This window comes from Ailuropoda melanoleuca, chromosome 16, assembly GCF_002007445.2.
Source record: "Ailuropoda melanoleuca isolate Jingjing chromosome 16, ASM200744v2, whole genome shotgun sequence".
NCBI classification, from domain to species: Eukaryota; Metazoa; Chordata; class Mammalia; order Carnivora; family Ursidae; genus Ailuropoda; species Ailuropoda melanoleuca.
In genome coordinates, this window is record NC_048233.1 from 29,018,575 (window position 1) to 29,039,309 (window position 20,735).

Below are 20,735 nucleotides of genomic sequence, written 5' to 3' on the forward strand. Positions count from 1 at the left end.
CCTTCCCACTCAATCACAAGACACTTCTTGAAGACTGTGGAAATGTGGCTTGTGAGATGGGGCGGAGAGAGGTGGGAGAGGAGAGTCAGGAAAAGTAGTTGGTCCTGTGCCCCATGACTGCCTGAACACATTCTCCAGAGTTGAGTCTTTTAAACAACTTTAGATAATGTTAAAGTGATGTCAATGTAAGTGAAAAATGCAAGAGGAAGCAGTGTAAAATATCTTTGGCCAACACAGGAGATGATATAGGAAAAAAATTAAAAATGGTACTTTTTTGTGTGTGCAATCCTTCAGCAACCAGCATTCCTGCTGACTAACAACGCAGCCCTGCCCCAGGCTAGTTCCCAGATATTATATATATTAATAGGGCTACACCTCAGAGGGCCAAACCAACGTGAGATGATGAATGGAAAGCTTCGGGGTGTTGTCAGATGCTCAGGAAACACAAATTCCCCCACTTCACAAAGATGTAAGTGTGATGAAAGCACTGCTTTGGGAATATGCCTCTGGCGTGGGCATGTGTTCCTAGAGACCGTTTTGAGGGAACTAGAAGAGTGTTAGCTGAGGCAATAAAGCCTTGAACTGGGCCATTAAAAATAGAAATGGAAAGAAAGATATAGCTGAAAGATACCTGAAGAATCAAAGAACTAAAGACATCAGTAATTAAGAGGATATGGAAGGTCTTTTCTGCTCTGTGCCACTCTATGTCATGAACTTGACTGGTAATGGTACTAGGGATCCGATCTCTTTCCATAGGCTCCATCTACTAATCTCAGAGCACAATGCTCTTTTGTTCTCCGAATTCCCATAACCTATGACTGAATGATGTGTCTTATTTTCTTTTTCACCCATCCTGTCCTAGACCTTCTATAGTCCATTCCATTTTCTATCTCTGGCAGTGCTGGGTACACTAGAAAAGCCTGATACTCATTTGCTGAACCACCAGTCCCCCACAGGTACAAAACTCATATTTTCAGAAAAACAGATCTGGAATGTTTCACTTGGGTAATTTCTTTCTTTCTTTATTTTTTTTTAAAGATTTATTTATTTGACACAGAGAGAGAGCCAGTGAGAGAGGGAACACAAGCAGGGGAGTGGGAGAGGAAGAAGCAGGCTCCCAGCGGAGGAGCCTGATGTGGGGCTCGATCCCAGAATGCCGGGATCACGCCCGGGGCCGAAGGCAGATGCTTAACGACTGCGCCACCCAGGCGCCCCCACTTGGTAATTTCTTAAACCTTTTTCATCAGTCTGATTTAGACCAGATACTGACTCTCTTTCACTCCAATGCCTTGACTTTCAGCTGCCTTTGTGTAACTGTCTGACCGGCCATTCTTCTTTTAGAAAGAAAAGATCCATTGTTTAATACCTTATGTTACTATGTAGGTTTATAATTGTACCCACCTACTCTGTAGGAATGTTCCACATACATGAAAGAACTCTTCTTTACACATGAGACTTTCACTGGACATTAAAAAAAAAATGCAAAAAAAAGTAGATTCCAGAAATGGGCTGGATAGGTTTGAAATGGGAGAGAATGCGGGGCAAAGGAGAACACAGGTCCCAGAGCCAGGACTCTCAGGAGGTGGCCTAGGGAGCTGAACTGCCATGGGGAACACCACAGTAAGGAAGAGACAAGGACACCATAGACACAGGCGTCAGGCACAGACGCCATCTTGAGGACTTATTTTTCTCATTATAGGAAATACTACTGAGTCCCTTCCCCTTTTACAGAGAGCAAAAATTTCAAGAAGAGCTCATTTTTATAAATAGCAACTCTCTAGAATGGCAACTTCAGGAATTGTCAAGAATAGAATTCTTACCCTTTATTTTAAATTTCTTGACCCCCAAGTGTTCCTTCTATTCTTTGAAACAGAATTAATTATTCTAATAAAATCTGCCCTGTCCATTAAAATAACTAAAAACAGCAAATACTTCTAGAATCTGAGCAACAAAAGAACTTAGATGGCAAAAAATAGAGTTTATATTTCATTTCTTCCTTCCTGAATTCTTTCATTCTCTCACCATGCATTTATTTAGTGCCCATAATGTTTTAAGGTACTGAGAGTATAAAGATGATAAGACACTCACAAGAGGTTCAAAGTCTAGAGGAAGAGACATAAGAAGTGAATGAGCACAATGTATTATTTTGGCAGAGACATCCACACAGTGCAGCTATCTGGGGCACCTCGATTACGAAGGGGGTGATCAGGAAATAGGCAGGATCTGAGCCACATCCAGAATCATGAGGAGCCAGGCAAAACCAGAGCTACTGGGGGGAAAAAAAAGACAGAAACAGACGGATATAGATATAGATAGATGGGGAAAAGGACGGGAGGAAGGAAGAAGGCAGAGAAAAAGGAAACATACGAATGAATATCTATTAAGTGAAGATGTTCCAAGCGGTTTGTTTGTGTAGGGGACGTGTGGGGGGATGGTGATGAGAAAGGGTGGAGGGGAATGGGACTGGAGTGATAAGCAGAGGTGAAAACGCGGGCTGGCCATGTTTTCTAGAAAGCAGGAAAACTTGGTGGAATTATGGAAAGGTTAAAATCGAGGCAGAGAGAAAAAAAAAAACCGAGGCAGAGAAAGAATCAGATTTGGGAAGATAATTCTAAAGGTCAGAGAACAGTTCTGAGCAAGCAAGACCAGAGGCAGAGAGATGCATGCAATGGAGATGGACAGAAGGGTAAAAATTTAAGGCCTGCTGAGGATCTGAAATATGGTCATGTGGGAACGTGAAGCATTGAAGATAAGCATGACTTCAGGCTTGGAAGGGGCAGGACTTGGAAAACCGGAAGAGGCTGATGCCCTGGAAACCAAGGGAAGGGAGAACTTCACAGACAGTGCTGTCAAATGCTGCCCAAAGGCTGGGTAATATAAGGACGGAATATGAGTCTGCTTTGGATGTAACAAAAAGGCAGTCATTGGTCATCTGTGCGGATGAGGCTTCTGTGAAATGGTGAGGATGGAAGCCAAAGTGCAGCAGAGTGACGAGAGACTGGGAAGTGACTGGGCGCCTCAAGAAGCATGGGGGCACAGAGATGGAGGAAGAGAAGAATGCCAACTGTCAGGGGATATGGCTTGAGTTCTGTTAAATCAGAACTGCTAAAATCACTTCGTGAAAATTGTGCCAAGAACAAATCCTAGAATATAGCAGGCATTTCATAAATTTTAAATTATCCATTTAAAGGTCTTGATTAGCTTTTTCCTCAATAATGACCTCATGCATTTTCTTCTTTATAAGTATGTCCACAGTGACAAAGATCTGCATCCTATAAGAAATGTTAGAAGTCTCATGCTTAGTTTTGTTTTATAAAAAATATTTCCTGGGGTGCCACAGTGGCACAATCAGTTAAGCATCTGATTCTTGATTTCAGCTCACGTCCTGATCTCAGGGTCGTGAGGTTGAGCCCCACCCCCATCCCCCACCCCTAAATAGGCTCTGTGCTCACCAGAAAGTCTGCTTGAGATTCTCTCTCCCTCTCCCTCTGCCCCTACCCAACCACGCCCCACATGCTCACGCTCTCTCTCTCTCTCTCTCAAATAAATAAACAAATCTTTAAGAATTTCCTGCTTCAAGATTAGATGAGTCCTAACATCTTTTATCACCACTGCCTGCCCAGTCAATGCGTATACTGCACAATTACACTTAAAGGGATGAGAGGTGACAACTTCCATTAAGCAACCTTAGAAAAACAAAAATCATGTATTTAATGTTTTACCATAATGATACATCATTATTTCATAATGATTATTTAATAATCAATTTCTCAACCTTTCTCTTAGTAACTTCCTCTATTCATGAAATTTGTACTCAGCATTAAACCTGAATAAGACTTAGTTTCCAAAGATCAGATTGGTTGATCCAGAAAGTCAATACGAGAGGCAGAAGAATGACTTCAAAAATCTGGTTATTTTAATTATTCAGTACTGCCAAAAAAATACCCTTCAAATCACTGTTGCTAGAATCAAAAAGTAAAAGCATCAGGTATCAAAGGAAAGAGACACCTAGAAATCAAGCTGCCTTTGCTTATTTAGCTCTCCAGCTCACTTTTAAGCACCAGCAATAAGCATTTTTTCTTTTTTTCCTACCTTTTTTTCAAGGAGTGATTGAGAAAATGCACACAATTACCTATTTCTTGGTCTACTTTGGAGTTAACTCTCATTCAGAGCAGATTTTCACACAGCAAAGGGGTGGCCATCCCTTCAGCCAGCATCTAATTTGGAACAGATGGACTCAATGTCACATTTCCCCACAAAGCCGCCATCGGGGCAGGTAGCTTGGCCCCTGTCCCTGAGGTAAATAGGCTAATCTGTCAATTAGGCAGCTGCCTGAGAAGTCATTGTTTTAATCACTTATCTCTGGAAGCCTTTCTCGGCAGCCCCAGAAATGCCAGCTCACACTGCAGGGCTTTGGGAACAGAATGTGCTGGCACTGGCTGTCCTGTGGATGACGAGGGGACTCACCCGAGCTGGGAGTCGGTGAAAGTGCTTCTCTCCAAGAGCAGGTTCCCACTTCCACCTGCTGCCACTTGGCCAGCGGTCATGTGTGTCCTCCTCCCACCTGCATCCACGGTGACGCTGGGCCCGGCTTCCCTCACCATGCGGGCGCTGCGGAAGGAGCTCTGATGCCAGGACTGAGCAGCCCTGTTCTGACTGACAGCCTGCAGGGGCGCCAGTGGCCGCATGTGCCCAGGGGCAGGCCCTAAAGTCAGACAGTTCTCCTTCTCCAAGAGGTTTCCCATGCTGTGACTGGTCCCAGGCCTGGGGTACGTGAGCACCACTGGGTTGACAGAAGCATTGTCAAACACAGTGTCATTCACAGACCCGTACTGGTACTGTCTGTGGTAAGTGTCATAGTGGCGATGTCTGCTCATGGCCCTGGAGTGACTGAAACCAACGATTTCTGAGCGAGCATATCTAGGCGGCAGAAGGAGGGTGGATCTCCTGCTGTCTTGGTGCCGCAGAGTGTGCCCAGCCTGGATTCTCTGGCCATACTGGTGATCACTATGTGAGTAATGAAGCCTCTCAGGGCTGCTGTCTGGAGAAATCTCAAGTCTCCTCAGAGGCTGCCTCAAGGATCTTTCTTCCGCTGACTTCTGTGAACTGTACTGTGCCGTTCCTCTCCCCCAGCGACTTTCGTAAGTGGCAGTGGCACCTGTCTGCAGAGAAACAAAGTTTAAACCAGGCATAAGTCAGTTTTCATCTTTGTTAAAGACCAAGGACTCCAGGACTATTACATAAGGTGTCCATTTATCTGAATCACATGAAGAAGTTGGCCCCTTTTCTTAAAAAAAAAAAAAAAAAAGAGTTGGTTGGCTAGTTATTTGTACTAGGATTTGATACTATTTAAAGTCCCCAGTTTTGGGGCGCCTGGGTGGCTCAGTCAGTTAAGCGTCTGCCTTCAGCTCAGGTCATGATCCCAGGGTCCTGGGATCGAGTCCCACATTGGGCTCCTTGCTCAGAGGGGAGCCTGCTTCTCCCACTCTCCACCCTCCCCCTACTCATGCTTGCTCTCTCTCTCTCAAATAAATAAAATATTTTTTAAAAAATAAAGTCTCGGGGCGCCTGGGTGGCACAGCGGTTAAGCGTCTGCCTTCGGCTCAGGGCGTGATCCCAGCGTTATGGGATCGAGCCCCACATCAGGCTCCTCTGCTATGAGCCTGCTTCTTCCTCTCCCACTCCCCCTGCTTGTGTTCCCTCTCTCGCTGGCTGTCTCTATCCCTGTCAAATAAATAAATAAAATCTTTAAAAAAAAAAAAATAAATAAAGTCTCCAGTTTTTCCTGGTGTCCACACAAAATCAATCCTCATATAATTCATTTAGGAAATAACAACATTTAGGAAAGGCAAACATTAAAAAATAATCTATAAAAGGGGCGCCTGGCTGGCTCAGTCGGTGGAGCATGTGACTCTTGATCTCAGGGTCATGAGTTCAAGCCCATGTTAGACATACAGCTTACTTAAAAAAATAAAAATAAAAAATTAAGATCTGCAGAATTAAAAAAAAACTATGGAAGTTTAAAAATGTTTTCATGGTAATCTGATAACTAGGGTTATTCTTTGGTTTCCTACCTTTAGCATGTCATAGGTTTTAGTACCAGGCGAACGCCCAACAGCAAAGTCATTTTCAACCAAGTGTAGGTTATAGACATACTCAGGAACACTGCTGGTTCGGTGAAGATTTCCTGCAATCAATCATATAATAAAATATTAAGTGGGCCAATCAGTAAAGATTATATAACAATAGCGTATTTTAAATTTAAGTAATTAAGACCAATGACAAGTATCAGGTTTATACTAGTGTTTTTAAGTGCTTAACATCACCCTTGGATGTGGGAAATGATCAAATGTTATCACAACATTCTTTATGAGTTTTCAAAATAAAAGTTGAATTAAGAATAAAAATGTATTTTAAAAAATTGGTTAGGGGCGCCTGGGTGGCACAGCGGTTAAGCGTCTGCCTTCGGCTCAGGGCGTGATCCCGGCGTTATGGGATCGAACCCCACATAAGGCTCCTCTGCTATGAGCCTGCTTCTTCCTCTCCCACTCCCCCTGCTTGTGTTCCCTCTCTCGCTGGCTGTCTCTATCTCTGTCGAATAAATAAATAAAATCTTTAAAAAAAAAAATTGGTTAAATATTTTTGTAAGAAAAAGGAAGAATGAGGAGAGGTGATTTTCACGAAGATCCAAAAATGGGGGCCCCTGGGTGGCTCAGTCAGTTAAGTGTCTGCCTTCAGCTCAGGTCATGATCCCAGGGTCCTGGGATTGAGTCCCACATCCGGCTCCCTGCTCAGCGGGGAGCATGCTTCTCCCTCTCCTCCCTGGTCATGTTCTCTCTCACTATCTCTCTCTCAAATAAATAAATAAAATCTTTTAAAAAAACAAAAAACACCAAAGATCCAAAAATGCTTGTTATGACACTAAGGAATTTGGAAGTCGCTTATTGGCTTAGGTGGTCCATACCATAAATATTCCATTTCTTATGTCAGAGGAAGAAAGAACTCTATTCCTGGGGTGGGAATTCAGAAGCTTCCTGAGAAGGATACAGGTGCATAAATATAATGGTGACAAACAGAATAGTGACTCAATACTAGTAGATAAGACAGCTTGTAAAAACAGTAAGGTGGGTCAGTGCAGTCAAAAGAAACATCTGCTTGAAAGGGGCCAAGCCTGGGGCTGAGGATTTGACACCGTGAGTCAGGCAGGAGAGGAAACCATTCTCTGCACCACACATGAGAGCTTCTGTGGAATTACCAGGCTTACTCTTAGTCTGGTGGTCTAACTCAACCCACTCCCCTACAAACGCTGAGTAGGAGGCAGCCCTTCCCAATCAACTCTGTGTGGACACATGTCTCTCAAACACTCCTTTTTTTGGGGGGGGTTGACAGAAGACAGTGTTGTGACCCTCTTCTATGCCCCTTACCCTTCTCTCAGCTTTCTATTTGTTCTATTTCTTTTATAGTCTCCCACTGCCTTACCAAAAACAAACCAAACCAAAACGAAAAAACAACCCTAATCAAAATAATCCCAGATCTCAGGGCGCCTGGGTGGCTCAGTCGGTTAGCCATCTGCCTTCAGCTCAGGTCACGATCCTGGAGTCCCTGGATTGAGCACATCGGGCTCCCTGCTCAGTAGGGAGACTGCTTCTTCTCTCCCTCTGCCCCTTGCTTGTGCTCTCTCTTTCTCAGGTAGATAAATGAAATCTTTAAAAAAATAATAATAATAATCACAGATCTCTAAGACCTAGGTAATTTCTGGTTCTCTGATTTTAATCAATATTTCTTTTTCCTTTAAAAATCAGAGGAAAAAATACTCAATGAACTCTCTTAGGTTTCAGACTCGTGAAGGACTCGGAGAATAGAACAACACAGGCAGTCCCTTTCCAACATGATTGGAACATACCAACATACTCTCCCAGCAAGACTGTTGTAAGGTCAAAATTTCAAAGGCTAACATTTTTAAATAGAATCACATATTTTGAGGGGGAGGGGAGATAGAGATGGTTGTTGCCAGAGGTATGAATCCATCCCAAATTGTTTGTACATGTGTCTTACTTCCTGGAGCCAAACAACCTGGCTGGCAAACAGTTTCAGGCCTCAAAGGGTCCTGGGGGGAGGCAGGCTTGTAACTGTCACTTTTCTAGAGACCAGGGAAGTTGAGGTAAGCCAGGGATCTCCTGTTTCTAGAGGACTGGCAGGCAAAAGCTCAGGTAGCCCCTTAAGTTTCAGCCTCAATGACAGAAAACTTCTGAAACCTCCACATGGAATGAGGGAAAGGAATTCTTTACAACCCCAGAGCAAAGGCTGTAATGTCTTAAGGACTTAAAATCTCCATGCCCGCAGCTGGGGCTCCTGCCCAGCTTGCCAGCTGGCTGAGGCTGTCCTAGGCCCCAACTCTGCCCTCAGTGATCCTTCTGTCACCCCAACTCCCCATCCCAGGCTATCAGAAAAGTAGGGCAGCAGTCCACACCTGCAGGTGTGGAAAAGGCGGCTAGCTGGGCAGATCCAGAGAACATCCTGGCTCTAATACTGAAGGGTCTGTGGGCTAGGGTGCTCTCAGCATTAGTGATGTCAAATTTATGGTCTCTCAAAAAAGTCGTTTCAGAATTTAAATTATATGAAAACTGAACATATGAGTCAGGGACAATCTTAGAATGGAAAAACACTAATGACATTATGTGGATGGTTGCTAGAACTATTAATTCTGGTTACATGGCCGATGACGTAAGGGTGCAATTTTAAAAACCCATGACAATTTTTTTCCTGGGCCCCCCTAGCCCATCATCACCTGCAGTATTAAGTATTACCTGTGCCCTACTTCCAGGGGCAGGCAGACATTCAGGAACAGTTAATAGGGGACTACTTCCATTTTCAAGCTGAGATTCCTGCAAGGATTTTTTAAATGTGTAAGAATCTTTGGGAAAGATTCAGTGAAAAAATGTATCCTATCAAAATAGCTAATCAGTGAGTTTTATAATCAGGCCTATTGAAGTAAAATGTTTAACTTCCATTGTTGCTGGGGGCTGTAAGTCTTTTTAAAGCAACTTAAATGAACTCCTTATATTTCAATATTACTTTTCTTTAAGGAGTTCAAATTATTTTATATGTTTCTTTCCAATATTCTGACATGCAGAGCCAGCTCCTATCATCTCCTTTATAAACAGGGAAACTTAATTACTTGTTTTAGATTGCAAAGCAATTTTGTATCATGTTTGAACTCTGAGTTCCTCATTTCCACTGGTCTCTACTGGTTTGACTGCATTGCAGTTTTTCTGAAACTGCTATTTACCAACGCTCTGGAGGGATCATTATCATAGGTTTTGATAAGAAAGCCAAAAGCAATCATTCTCTTTCCTCTAGAATCTTCACCTGGGCAACTCCAAATACTCTGTAACTATTAATTCTTTATTTGCTGACATAAATCCTTATAAGGAAGCTTCTCCCTCAGTTTTTAGATGAATGAACCGAGACCAGTTTACTGGTTCCCAAAATAACTACAACACAGTTGGGAACAAGGAATAAAATAAGCTTGGATCTTTAAGCCATGGACTCTCTTCCTATGCTAGAAGGGCTGTGATTCCTGATATTAGCTTGCAGCTTTCTCTGGTTAAAAGGCCAATCTCAAACAAGCAATGCACACTGATCTGCCTAGGCAGTCATGAGTTTGCCATCAATATAGTGGCTTAAAGATGAATGAGCAGCTGTATTCTAAGATTTTATCTTTTTAAAGACTTTATTTATTTATTTGAGAGAGAGAGGGAGAGTGGAGGGAGAGGGAGAGGGAGAAGCAGACTCCCCACTGAGCAGAGAGCCTGATGTGGGGCTTGATCCCAGGACCCTGAGATCATGACCTGAGACAGAGACAGACTGAGCCACCCAGGCGCCCCTGTATTCTAAGATTTTAAAGAAATTTTGAACTGGGTGGAATTTTCAAAATATATATATTAATCAGGATGGAAACTAATTTCTTTAAGGCAAGTCATTTTCTGTTCAGAGGATAAAATATATAATAATAACTACCAAACATATGTAATAAGTCAGCCATGCCCTTCTCCATAAACAGAAAAAAGAAAGCAAACAAAAACATAGCATACTTCAGGCACATCCTGCTTTAAATAAACCAGCATGAAAATTCAGATTTTCTAACATGGAAAATGAGAGTATCATTATATTTCAAAGAATTTGTTTATATCACAAAATGAGGCAGGTAACTTCCTGAAACGGAAGAAATCTGTGAACTTGGCCTGGAGCCTCCACTCTACTACTCCTATGTGCCTAGACAAATCACTTCCATGCCTCAGTTTCCCATAATTCTGGTCACTAACAGAGTTGCTGAGGGATAGGTTTCCCTGAGAAAGCATATATTCAAATGCTTTTAAAATTGTAAAGCAATATGCAAAAATAAGACATTGTTTTCTAGAATTTGGGTTATAAAAATTTGTTTTTTACCCTTTCTCATGCAGTAATCTGTTCTAGAAAGAGGAATAAACTAGAGTGCATGCTTTAATTTACACTGTGTTTTATCTCGGAATTCTTATTCTCCTAAATTTACCAGTGGTCTTGAATTTAACTTTCTCTGGTTATTTGTGATTGACCCAGTCACTGAGGATCACAATGACAGGACTGTGGTTTTTCTAGCCACTCATTCATTCATTTTTCTAGCCATTCAGTGTGCAAATGTACTTCTTGTGTTTCCTAAAGAAGGTGATGATTTACAGGAACTATTTCAAATTAGTAATAATTCCATACCTTTCCATCTAAGAATGCCAGAGACATTTTATGGAGCCCACTTTAAGGAAAATGAAGAAGGTAGTTACAGAGCAACTTTAAACTCTGCCTCCTCAAGTAATAAGCAATTCCGGTCAAAGCAATGATAGAGTAGGGGTGGGGTGATGGGAGTTGGTTTTGATGGTGGAAGGATTCCAAACTGGTCAGAAGACTGCAGAGGTGTAGACCTCACAGGATAATGTAATTTTCTCTTTCCTGGTCTGAACGTGAATTTGAATAATAGGACTACCTAAGCAGCTGTTAGGGGGAAAATATCTTGGTTTCTGGTTATGTATGCCAGTATAGCCCAAAAACAACAGATTATTGTTAGGGTTAAAAATAAACTAACTTCTATAATCAGTTTTTTGTTTGTGGGTTTTATGAGCAGCTTTGTTACCTAATTGGTTAGATTTAATACACTTATAAAGTCAAACTGACAAGCCTCTAACTGTGACTCTCTTACCTATATCTGAGTATGTTTAAAAATCAACTACAGCCTCCCTTATGGTAAACAGATGATTGAGAACTGCTAAACAAGCAAACAAAACCTTTATATAACTTGCTTCTATTAGAGTAGCATTTGCATTCAGAAAAGCATCTTTTCTTTCAAGCTTCTAGTATTTTCTGAGATGGTTAAAAACTGATTTGGTTCACCCTAAGCTCTAAGAAGAGAATTTGTAGAGCTGGAGAGAGAAGAAATTCCCATGAAAACAGGTATGGTTAAATGTATAGATAGAAATCAGCAGGCGTTCACTGCTAGTATTGATTTAAATGTGCTACAAGACGTTGCCTTCACAGTGTGGGCTGACAATGGTCTTTTGGTGGGAGGAGAGCCCAGAAGTCTAAGAGCTATCATCTTCTTGCATTTGGCCTTTCTGCAGCAACCTCTGGGTAACAGCAGTTCTCTTTCTTCACATACCTTAAAAAGATTTAACTTCTTCCCTAAGAGTAAAATTGGGGGCGTTATTACAGGTGACAAAGGGCATCCTGAAACTTATTGGAAGAAATCTGTATAGAGAAATTCACATTTAAATGGCTCCTTAAAGTCATTTACTAAAAACGTAGGAGCTTAAAACATGAATTACATTAGGAGCCATCAAGAACCCTAAACACACAACAGGACTCCAGAACTGGTGAAGGATTTTTCTTAGCCTGTGTGGGCCTATGACACAAGCTTCATTTCCCTGGATTTATATTAAAAAAAAAATACTTCTTTTATCTTCTGTTCTTACTTTCTAAGAAAAATGACCAGATATTTGTGGAAATCACAATTCTACAGCATGCATACAACTCAGTTGAGTACTTGCTCGGGCTGGAAAATGAATGGAATTTGGTTTAAAAACGATGGCAAAGATATATTTTAAAGTAGGTCAAAGTCTGTTCATGCTCTGCCTCATGAAAAAATTAACAGAAAGTGTGCAATGCTGCTTATTGTGACCAGTTAACACAACTTACATAATCGACTATGAGCAACAACTGATATATTGGGTATACGGTTGGAAAGTACGAGCTAGGACTTTCTTACAAAGCTGATATTTCAGGAGTCAGCACTGGGGAAATAGTGGGAAGGTGACTATCCCAGGGACAGAACAGCTCTCCTCGCTCGATGGGCCACATGCACCATGTACCACTGTGCAACTAGTCTGGGGCTATTGCCCCTCACACAAGAAACCAGCCAGCCACTGGAAGGCCTTATTTCCTGGAAACCCCCTAAGCAGCTTGAGGTTATCCTCGGATAGATCTGTTTATGGCATGTGGGGGACAATCCTCAAATTACTGCTCGAGATAGCCACAAAAGTACATATTAAAAAGGACCCTTATATACTGCAGGTGTCTAGAGCATGCATTTCAACAGTAGCCGGAATATATGATTATAGAACATGTGATTTTAGGCACACTGATGAAGTCCTATGTTGATACATCCTGGAAGTTTCTAAATCTATTAATTCCTGCCACTTGTCTCCTTACTTTGGCATTCCTAACTAATTCATTCGCAGAGATAGCCGATAATGATTACTTTCGAACTGCAATGACAAATATCACATTATACTCACAACAATGCAAATAATGGTCAAAAAGATGAGTTTACAGAACTCACAAACTTAATTATTTTTCTTTTAAAAACTCACTACAGGTTTTTGTAATGAGTCTCAAGTCATTATATCCCCACTGCCTCTCACATGCCAGGGCTAATCTCTTCCCTCCCAACTCATTCATAGCTGCCGTCCCTTCTCCTTTAAAATTCTCCTTGCGCCAAATCTTCCAAATGTATTTTCAGAAATCCCCTGCATTTTTCACATTTCTCTCCCGCTGAAACGTCTTCTGTGACTTGCAAATATCAAATCTTCAACTTGCATTCAAGATCTCTCTCTCTATCCTCTGAGATAGTGTCCATCCAGCAACACAACTTTACTGAGTTTTGAGGGGGCGGGTAAGAGGTTAACCAGGCCAGAAGAGAGGAATGAGGGTGGCAGGAATAGGAACACCAAGTAAGATAAGTCACACGTGTTTGTTTGGTGGGGCGTGGGAGGAGGGGTGATAAGATTAAGTTTGAGAAGTTGCAGGCATCAGACCATGAAGAACTTGGAATGCCTTGCTGAATGAGAATTTTATTCATAGTGGAATAACTATGTCGATAAGAGCAAGGAACTGAAGGAATTTAAATCAAGAAATGATGTTGTGACACTTTAGAAAGTTTACTCTAGTAGTGAGGTGAGGAATGAGTTTGAGTGAGGCCGGATTCAAGCAGGAAGTGTTTGTCTTATCTTCTAGGTAAATTTTTACATCCTGACATAAAGAATCACATCTCTTCCTACTGCTTCTAGCACAGTCCTGCATCAGCACTTGACGAGTTAATTAATTAGTCATATTTCCTTAACCATTTGAAATATCCTAGTTACACAAATTCACTTTGCACTTAGGGCTTCAGGCCGACATCCACCCTGTGACATCCATCCTGCGGGTCGCCACAGTGGAGCCCAAACGTAGGGATGGCAGTCACACGTGTGCTCTTGCCTTGGCGTGGATAGAAGGTGCCCAAATATTTTTTGTGTCTGTCATTCTGGGAATATAGAGAGGAGAAAAACTTTCTTTCCCCCTAATGTAGGCAGACTCGTTCCTCCTGAGTAGAAAGGCTATGTTCCTTTCAGCAAGCTTGAGTCTACATCTGGATGTTAAATATTTTTTGTCATTCTCTTATCTGTATGGCTTGAGATTGACCTGTAATATTTTGGTGGTCTATAAGTTCCTATTATCTGTCAAGAAAAGTTCCCATTTGTTTTCCTCCTTCAAAGACAAAAGGTACCCCAATATGATAATCTGATGTGACCCTCCCCACTCCCATCCTCTACGTGTGTTAGCGAGATTTAGATTTAGTGGGAATAATTTATTAAGCTTCTAATGAGCAACATTTTCTTCTGGAAATCAAGACATTTCAATACTTTGATCATGATGCTTTCACCAATGAACAGCATTAAGCCTAAATTTGATTATTCCAAGAATATAAGTATGTGGATTCTTCTAATGGTAATGGTGAGTTGTGTTTCCAAATGCTCAAGGGAGGCTCTTTTCTTTGAAATGTGCATTTCTATCTAAATCGACATATTGGGTTCCCCACTTCATTTTAAGCACTTAAGAACATAACAACTGTTTTTATGTCCAATATCCAATCACCCCTAATGGCATTACACAAAAGATAGAAAATAGATTTTTAAATATTTCTATTGTTAGAGGATCTGAAATTCTGTTATTCCTACCATAAGTCAGGCAATCGAGATGGTTCACTCTAATACAAAGATTTTCTCCTCATTTTTTCTATTCCCACTTGCAATGCTGCCTGCTACTGTTTACTTCCCCAGGAGAAGTATGGTATTTATGTCTTCAAACATTTGTGTACATGCACAAAATAGCTGGAGTCGAACATTTATCTCAGAATTGTATAATTTTAAATTTTTGGATATCATTTGAGATGGAACCAAATGATCTTTCACGGGACTTATCAATCAAGTCTGGTTTATAAATTCCAGAGGTTCTAGCAAAGTATTTGTTATTATATTTCTTACTATCATAGATACGTTGCCAATAATATGCTTACTTTTTCAGAAAAGAAAAAAATAAAGCTTTTATTGATCAGGCCAGAAATTCAATTTTAGTGTAAAATCAATGTTAACTATATCTGAAGATAAAATAATGCAAATATGTATATCCTTATTTTAATACACGAGAAAAAAGTTTTAAAGCCGGTGACCAAAACAGCACTTTAGAAGAATGAGCCAATGTGAACAACAAATACCTCGAATATCTAAGTCAAGTGAATTCCCCTCTGTTCCCATCATTGGAATCACTAGGACAGGGCACAGATAACATTAAAGGAGCCTTTTTAAAAACCTAAATAACAGTCTTCTCTTGAAGGGAATGTCCTGCATTTTATCTGTGACACATAGAGCAATGAATTTTTATAATCAAAATCAAACGTTGTTATAGTTCCACTAATTCTGAAAGATCCCCACCACACTCTCACTCAAGACCTTATCCATAAAGAATGTGTTCTCACTATTTCTGATGGTATGGAATATAGTTTTTGTGATATTTTGCTAACATTCTATTTCCTTTTATTAACTATAATGAGAAGAATTTCTAAAAAACAAAACAAGGGGTGCGTGGGTGGCTCAGCTGGTTAAGCGTCTGCCTTTGGCTCAGGTCATGATCCCAGGACTCTGGGATCCATGGGGCTCCCTGCTCAGTGGGGACCCTGCTTTTCCCTCTCCTTCTGCCGCTCCCCCTGCTTGTATGTGCTCCTGCTCTCTCTCAAATAAATAGTATCTTTAAAAAAAAAACAAACCCCACAAAACTAAACTAAAAACCCCGCACACTTTTCTGTACTTACTGCAATCGATCTGCTGAACAGTAAACAGAAAGTAGCCCAGGGGCAATATTAGGAAGACACAGAAGTACATTAAATCAGGTGGCATTACTGACATACTACATTCAGAGCAGCCTAGGCATGTCTCTGCCACCCCACCATCAGACTCTTTTTTCCACCCCTCTCCTGGTCCCTCCCACTTTCTGAAGGACTAGCCACCTTGCTCCCAGAATTGCTTCATTCCTGGAATTCCTTTTTGGCAAACAAATAAATGCATACAGGATTTGAACACCCCCCCCCAACTCTGTTCTCCCCAATAACACAATTAATAATAATCTTTCTTGCTTTCTTAACCAAGTCTCAGTCCTTTCTCCAGAATTTCCTCTGATCACAGATATTCAAAACATCTTGAACAGGGAAACTAAGTAAATGACATGCTTCAAGTTTTTATGGCAGATTTCCTAAAAAGTTGCAAATTTTAATGAGGATACTGTTCACTGTGTTTTACAAGTATTAATACAACAATATAAAACAGGACTTTTCCCATTCAAGCACCTGGGGGAACTGTGTATTAAGTACAGTAGTACTTTCAAAGTAAGTGTAATAAATAGGATAGGGACACTTTAAATTTTTTCATTTGCTGATACTTGCAGTTCTTAAATGTCTTCTCTGTGATGTTTATAAAGTGATTTTTAAAATTCCCTACAATACACTCACTCATTTCACAATGCTGCTACATACCTCTGATCCCGTCCCTGGATCCCACCCCCCCTCACACCCGCCACTCCCAGGAGTTACAGCCAACTTTAAAATGTTCAACACAGCTTGAAACAGCAACAAAGGTTAGAATGATTTACAATGAAAACCACCCACCTATACACTGAGGCATTCAAGACCCTTGTAGGATATTTATCAACAAATCAGCCTCATTTATCACAGCTCTGTTTCAGCAGATTATCTGCTGCCCCAATCTTGCAGGTATGTCAACAATTCAGAATTCTCCAGGGCTCTGGAACTAACAGCAGTTAACACCCAGGTCCTTTCTTCCCAGACTTTTCTTGTGTTGATACAGGAGACTTTCCAGACCAGCCCTACTGCAACAATTGCGTGTCTGTTTCAACTTTAGAGACAGGATAGTAATACGGAAATAATAAAAACAATACTCACAACCATCACAAGCCCCCAGGCCTTTTCAAAGAACTTTAATTAACATACATGAACCACCCTAGGTAATCGGTAATCGTTCCGTGGCGGTAATCGTTCCGTGGCGTGTTAATGTTAAATTCCTTTGAAGCCGATTTCCTTTTTAAGTCTCAGAAAGCTGAGGCTTTAGAATAAGTAGGTGTTGTTTGCTGCCTTATCTCTCTGCCTGACTTGTACTTCTGTGTAGGCTGCTGAGTGTACTTCGGCTTGCAGGGAAGCTCCTGTTGTAATCAAAATATTTCAAACACTTTGTTTCTTAGTAGGCAGAACCATTCAAGTAGTTGCCCTAAGCATTAGAGCAGAAGCACCACGACATGACGTGTTCTACCACATCAATTCTGTGAACTATGGAACATTCCCACTGCTCCCTCCTGGAACGCTCTTCCTCCAACCACCGACCCCTGTCCAGTCCTACTGATTTTTTGAGATCTAAAATCCCAATTCCTCTAAGAAGCTTTTCAAAATCCCCTTCAGCTGGTAGTCTAACTCGTACTTCCAAACTCCGTATTGTGTTAGCTGTTCTTCGTTTGGGTTGCTTACTATTTTTTATGTGATAACACATTTTTTTAGAGGTAGGTTTCCCTCTTCAGACTTTAAACTTCTTGCCTGAAAGCAAGTGCAGTCTTTGTTTAATCCAGCACCTGCACAGTGCCCTGAATGAAGAACAGACTCATCTGATAGTTCTTGAATTCACCAAGCAATATGAATTTACTATGTTGTAGGGAGGACAGATCATGTGTGGGTTTGGGGCAAAGAAACCAATAAAAGTTGAGAGACTGATGCATTCTTCATATGTGAAGTGGAGCTTCATATCCATCTTATGCAATTGTTTTAAGGATTTAATGAAATGCAAACATTAGAAGATTTTAGAACAGGGTTAGGCACGCAGTAAGACGCTCAGCAATGCTCCTTTCATTTTGTTGATTTTCCCCATTCATTGAATACGGCTGTCTAAATCCTCTTCTGGTTAGCCATTTTCAGAGGGTAAGAAATAACATTTAATGTGCATCCCCTGTGTCCCCCAAGCAGAACACCCTAGTTTGGTTTCAGTTTAACACTGGATCTGTACAAACGGTGCAATGACGCCACTGATCAAAAATTGGCCTCAGTTGTCACACTCTCAAATGTAAATTTAGTGTTTTTTTCCATGTACTGTGGCAGTTCAGTATTGTCTAGACCTCCCTACTCTCAGAACTACCTCAATTTTACTTAAAGGAAAATGAGAAGAGACCAGGGAGGACTCAGGGTCTAACAAAAATCCCATTTTGTATTAATAACCAAAAAGCTTAACAATATAACTGATAAGTGGTTTAAAAATTCAGGCTTGGTGGATTAATACCAATTCTGCTACTTACTGTCTGTGGGAACTTGAGTATTACTTAATTGCTTAGTTTCCTCATCTGTAAAATGGGGATTAAAACACCTAGGACAAAAGTTTTTTTTTTTTTTTTTTAAACATAACCATACAATGAATGCAAACCACGTAGTTCAATTCTTGGCACACAGTAGGGAATTGCATTAACTACAATCATTAAATATCTTTTCTTTACCTTTCAAGTATGTAAATATTGACTGCCTGATCCTTTAGGAGTCTTTCACACAAACTGAAAACAATATAGCCTTCCAGGGTCTGCTGTTTTAAATCTCTGTTCTGGTCTGCAAGCATTTCCCCCCTCCCCCCAATGGGATCTACATTTGCCATTGCCCAAGTTGTGTCCTAAAGAAACAGTTCAACAATGCAGCAAACAAACGGATATCCCAACTTAATCAGTTTCCCTCTTCTCTTTTCTGTAATAAACCTATAATGCTTTTATAATAAAGAAAGTAAACAACTAATAAAAGTGTTACTGTGCGGCTCTGATTATATGACTTTTAGCAGACGAGAAAATGATATATCATGTTCTCTAATTTTCACAGCTGGTTTACCATCTTCCCTTTCACCTCCCCTATCAATTACTAATATAGTGTAATTGTTGTTTTTTAAACCCCTTTCACTTCCAAGTTTAATTTTTTGGAGAGACCAGGGCTGTGCCCAAGAGGACATCCAGTCGCCTTAGCAAAGCGGGTGAGGCTGCTGCTGGCCGGGCCAAAGTCCCCTTCCGCCTCCTCCGCGGGGTGGTGTGGTTGTTCCCTGGCCCAAAGCCTCCTACTCAATTTTTTTCACTTCCCAGATTAACCACTCGCTCCGTACACAGGGTGGAGAGCCCCGAAATACCTGGGCGAGGCACCACAATCGCAATTTACAGGTTGTAAGAGCGAGGGCCAGTACTTTCAGGTTTTCTCTTTCAAAAAATTTATAGAGTGGTCATAGACTCTTAAAAATCTAATAAAAGCTAGGAGCATTTTCCTCCAGAAAAAATGATCATACCAGTTTTCTGCACAGAATCTCCAAGTGTTTATAGACTCCTAGAGCCTCCAGATTAAGTCTACAATATTGGTGGTGGGGGTGGGGGGGAGGGTGTTAAGGAAGGGGTGAAAATCTTGTATTGAATTCTTTCACATATATATATGTATCTGCATTTAATATATGTAGATGCATATACGAAGAAGCTGAGAAAGAGTGCTTTTCCCAAGTTAAGTCGGTCAGAGTCTGGAGGCCCGGCGGGTCATACAAAGGTACCGCGAGCAACAGGTGGGCAGAACACCAGGTTCCGCACCCTCAGGAAGCAGCGAGTCGAAGCAACAGGGCGCTGAGAATGAGGGAGGGGAAGGGATAAGGAGTGGGATGGGGGCGGTGCGGGGGGCGGCTGGGCTCCACTCACCGTTGCCCACCAAGCTGCGGCCCTTCCGGGCCAGGGTCTGCTGCACCTGCTCCTGGATCCGCAGGCTCTTGGCCGCCTGGCCACTGCGGCTGCTGCTCCCCGCCAGCTTCAGCTTGGCCTCGGAAGGCAGAGCCAGGCTGGAGCTGTCCAGCTGCCCCAGGATCTGCTGGCCCAGGACTGTCCGGATGTAGCCGCACTCAGTCGGGGAGCCGGGGGCTGCCATGGAGCCGGAGGAGGCGACGAAGCCGCTCGCCTGCCGCGAGACCTGCGGACGAAGCTGCAGCGGAGCCGGGGGCACTGGCGCGAGCCCCGCCCCGCCGCCCCGGCCCCGCCTCCGGGCCCCACCCCCACGCCTGGTGCGAGGCCCGTGCCGGGGGGAGCGCGGCCTCAAGAAGGGAGGCCCAGCTTCCCCCCAACCCCTCCGGGCAGGGGGCGCGGCCAGGCACGCGCACTCGGCCTGGGAGCGGGGGCGGGGCCGGCCGCGCCCAGACACCTGGCGAGCTGGCCGCCCCGCGGGGAAGGTGGGTGAGAGGCGGGGTCCGCCCGGGGCCGCGCAAACCCTCCGAGTCACCTCGGATACCGCCTGCCGGGGCCGCGCCCGGCTCGGGTTGCAGTGCTCCGCGTCCGCGCAGCTCTGGCAGAGGATGTGATTTCCGCTTACTTGCAGAAGCAGCCGCCCTCTAGACAGGTGCGCCCCGAGAGTCACTTCTGATCCTGGGTTAAGATTTGCTTGTGGGATCCCCAAGTGAGCTGTTTATCTGGTTAGGCAGCCTCTGTCAGACTGCTCAACATTCCATGGTTTTCCTGGACCTGAGGGTGAGAAAGGTCAGGCAGAAAGGGCAGCAGGAGGGAAATGTGCCAAAAAGATGACGTGTGTGAAATAAAAGACTTTTTTAAATAGTTTTTTTTTTTCTCGTACAACTTAGGGGCTATGTACTTTTTGCACAGATGCAGTCCCAGAAACATATGTTCTTCCTCATTCAGAGCTTCTGTTTTCTCTTGTAAATACACAAATTGTACCCAGTACACTCTTGCTCACCCACTCTCTTACGAACACACCCACACAGAGAAACTCCAGTAAGGCTCTAGAGAAGAGTACGCTTTTAAAAGGTGATTCTGTTTAATAGCGCTGCTAATGTTAA

At 42.4% G+C, this 20,735-nt stretch overlaps 1 protein-coding gene across 3 annotated transcripts in view; it reads right to left on the reverse strand.

The window, feature by feature from the left end:
• PKP2 (plakophilin 2) overlaps window positions 1–20,343 on the reverse strand; it is a 91,348-nt gene extending 71,005 nt beyond the window's left edge. Inside the window, exons 1-4 of one of the 3 annotated variants that reach the window (XM_034645236.1) lie at window positions 20,255–20,343; window positions 19,594–19,858; window positions 6,075–6,187; window positions 4,468–5,162 (exon numbers count right to left, since the gene is read on the reverse strand). In XM_034645236.1, the coding sequence (XP_034501127.1) occupies window positions 4,468–5,162; window positions 6,075–6,187; window positions 19,594–19,816 (1,031 nt within the window). In that variant the 5' untranslated portion in view covers window positions 19,817–19,858; window positions 20,255–20,343. Of the gene's footprint in view, window positions 1–4,467; window positions 5,163–6,074; window positions 6,188–19,593; window positions 20,062–20,164; window positions 20,183–20,254 lie in introns of those variants that run through there. The other 2 variants (XM_034645237.1, XM_002916585.4) reach the window with 2 other exon arrangements.
• Window positions 20,344–20,735: the final 392 nt, after the last annotated feature.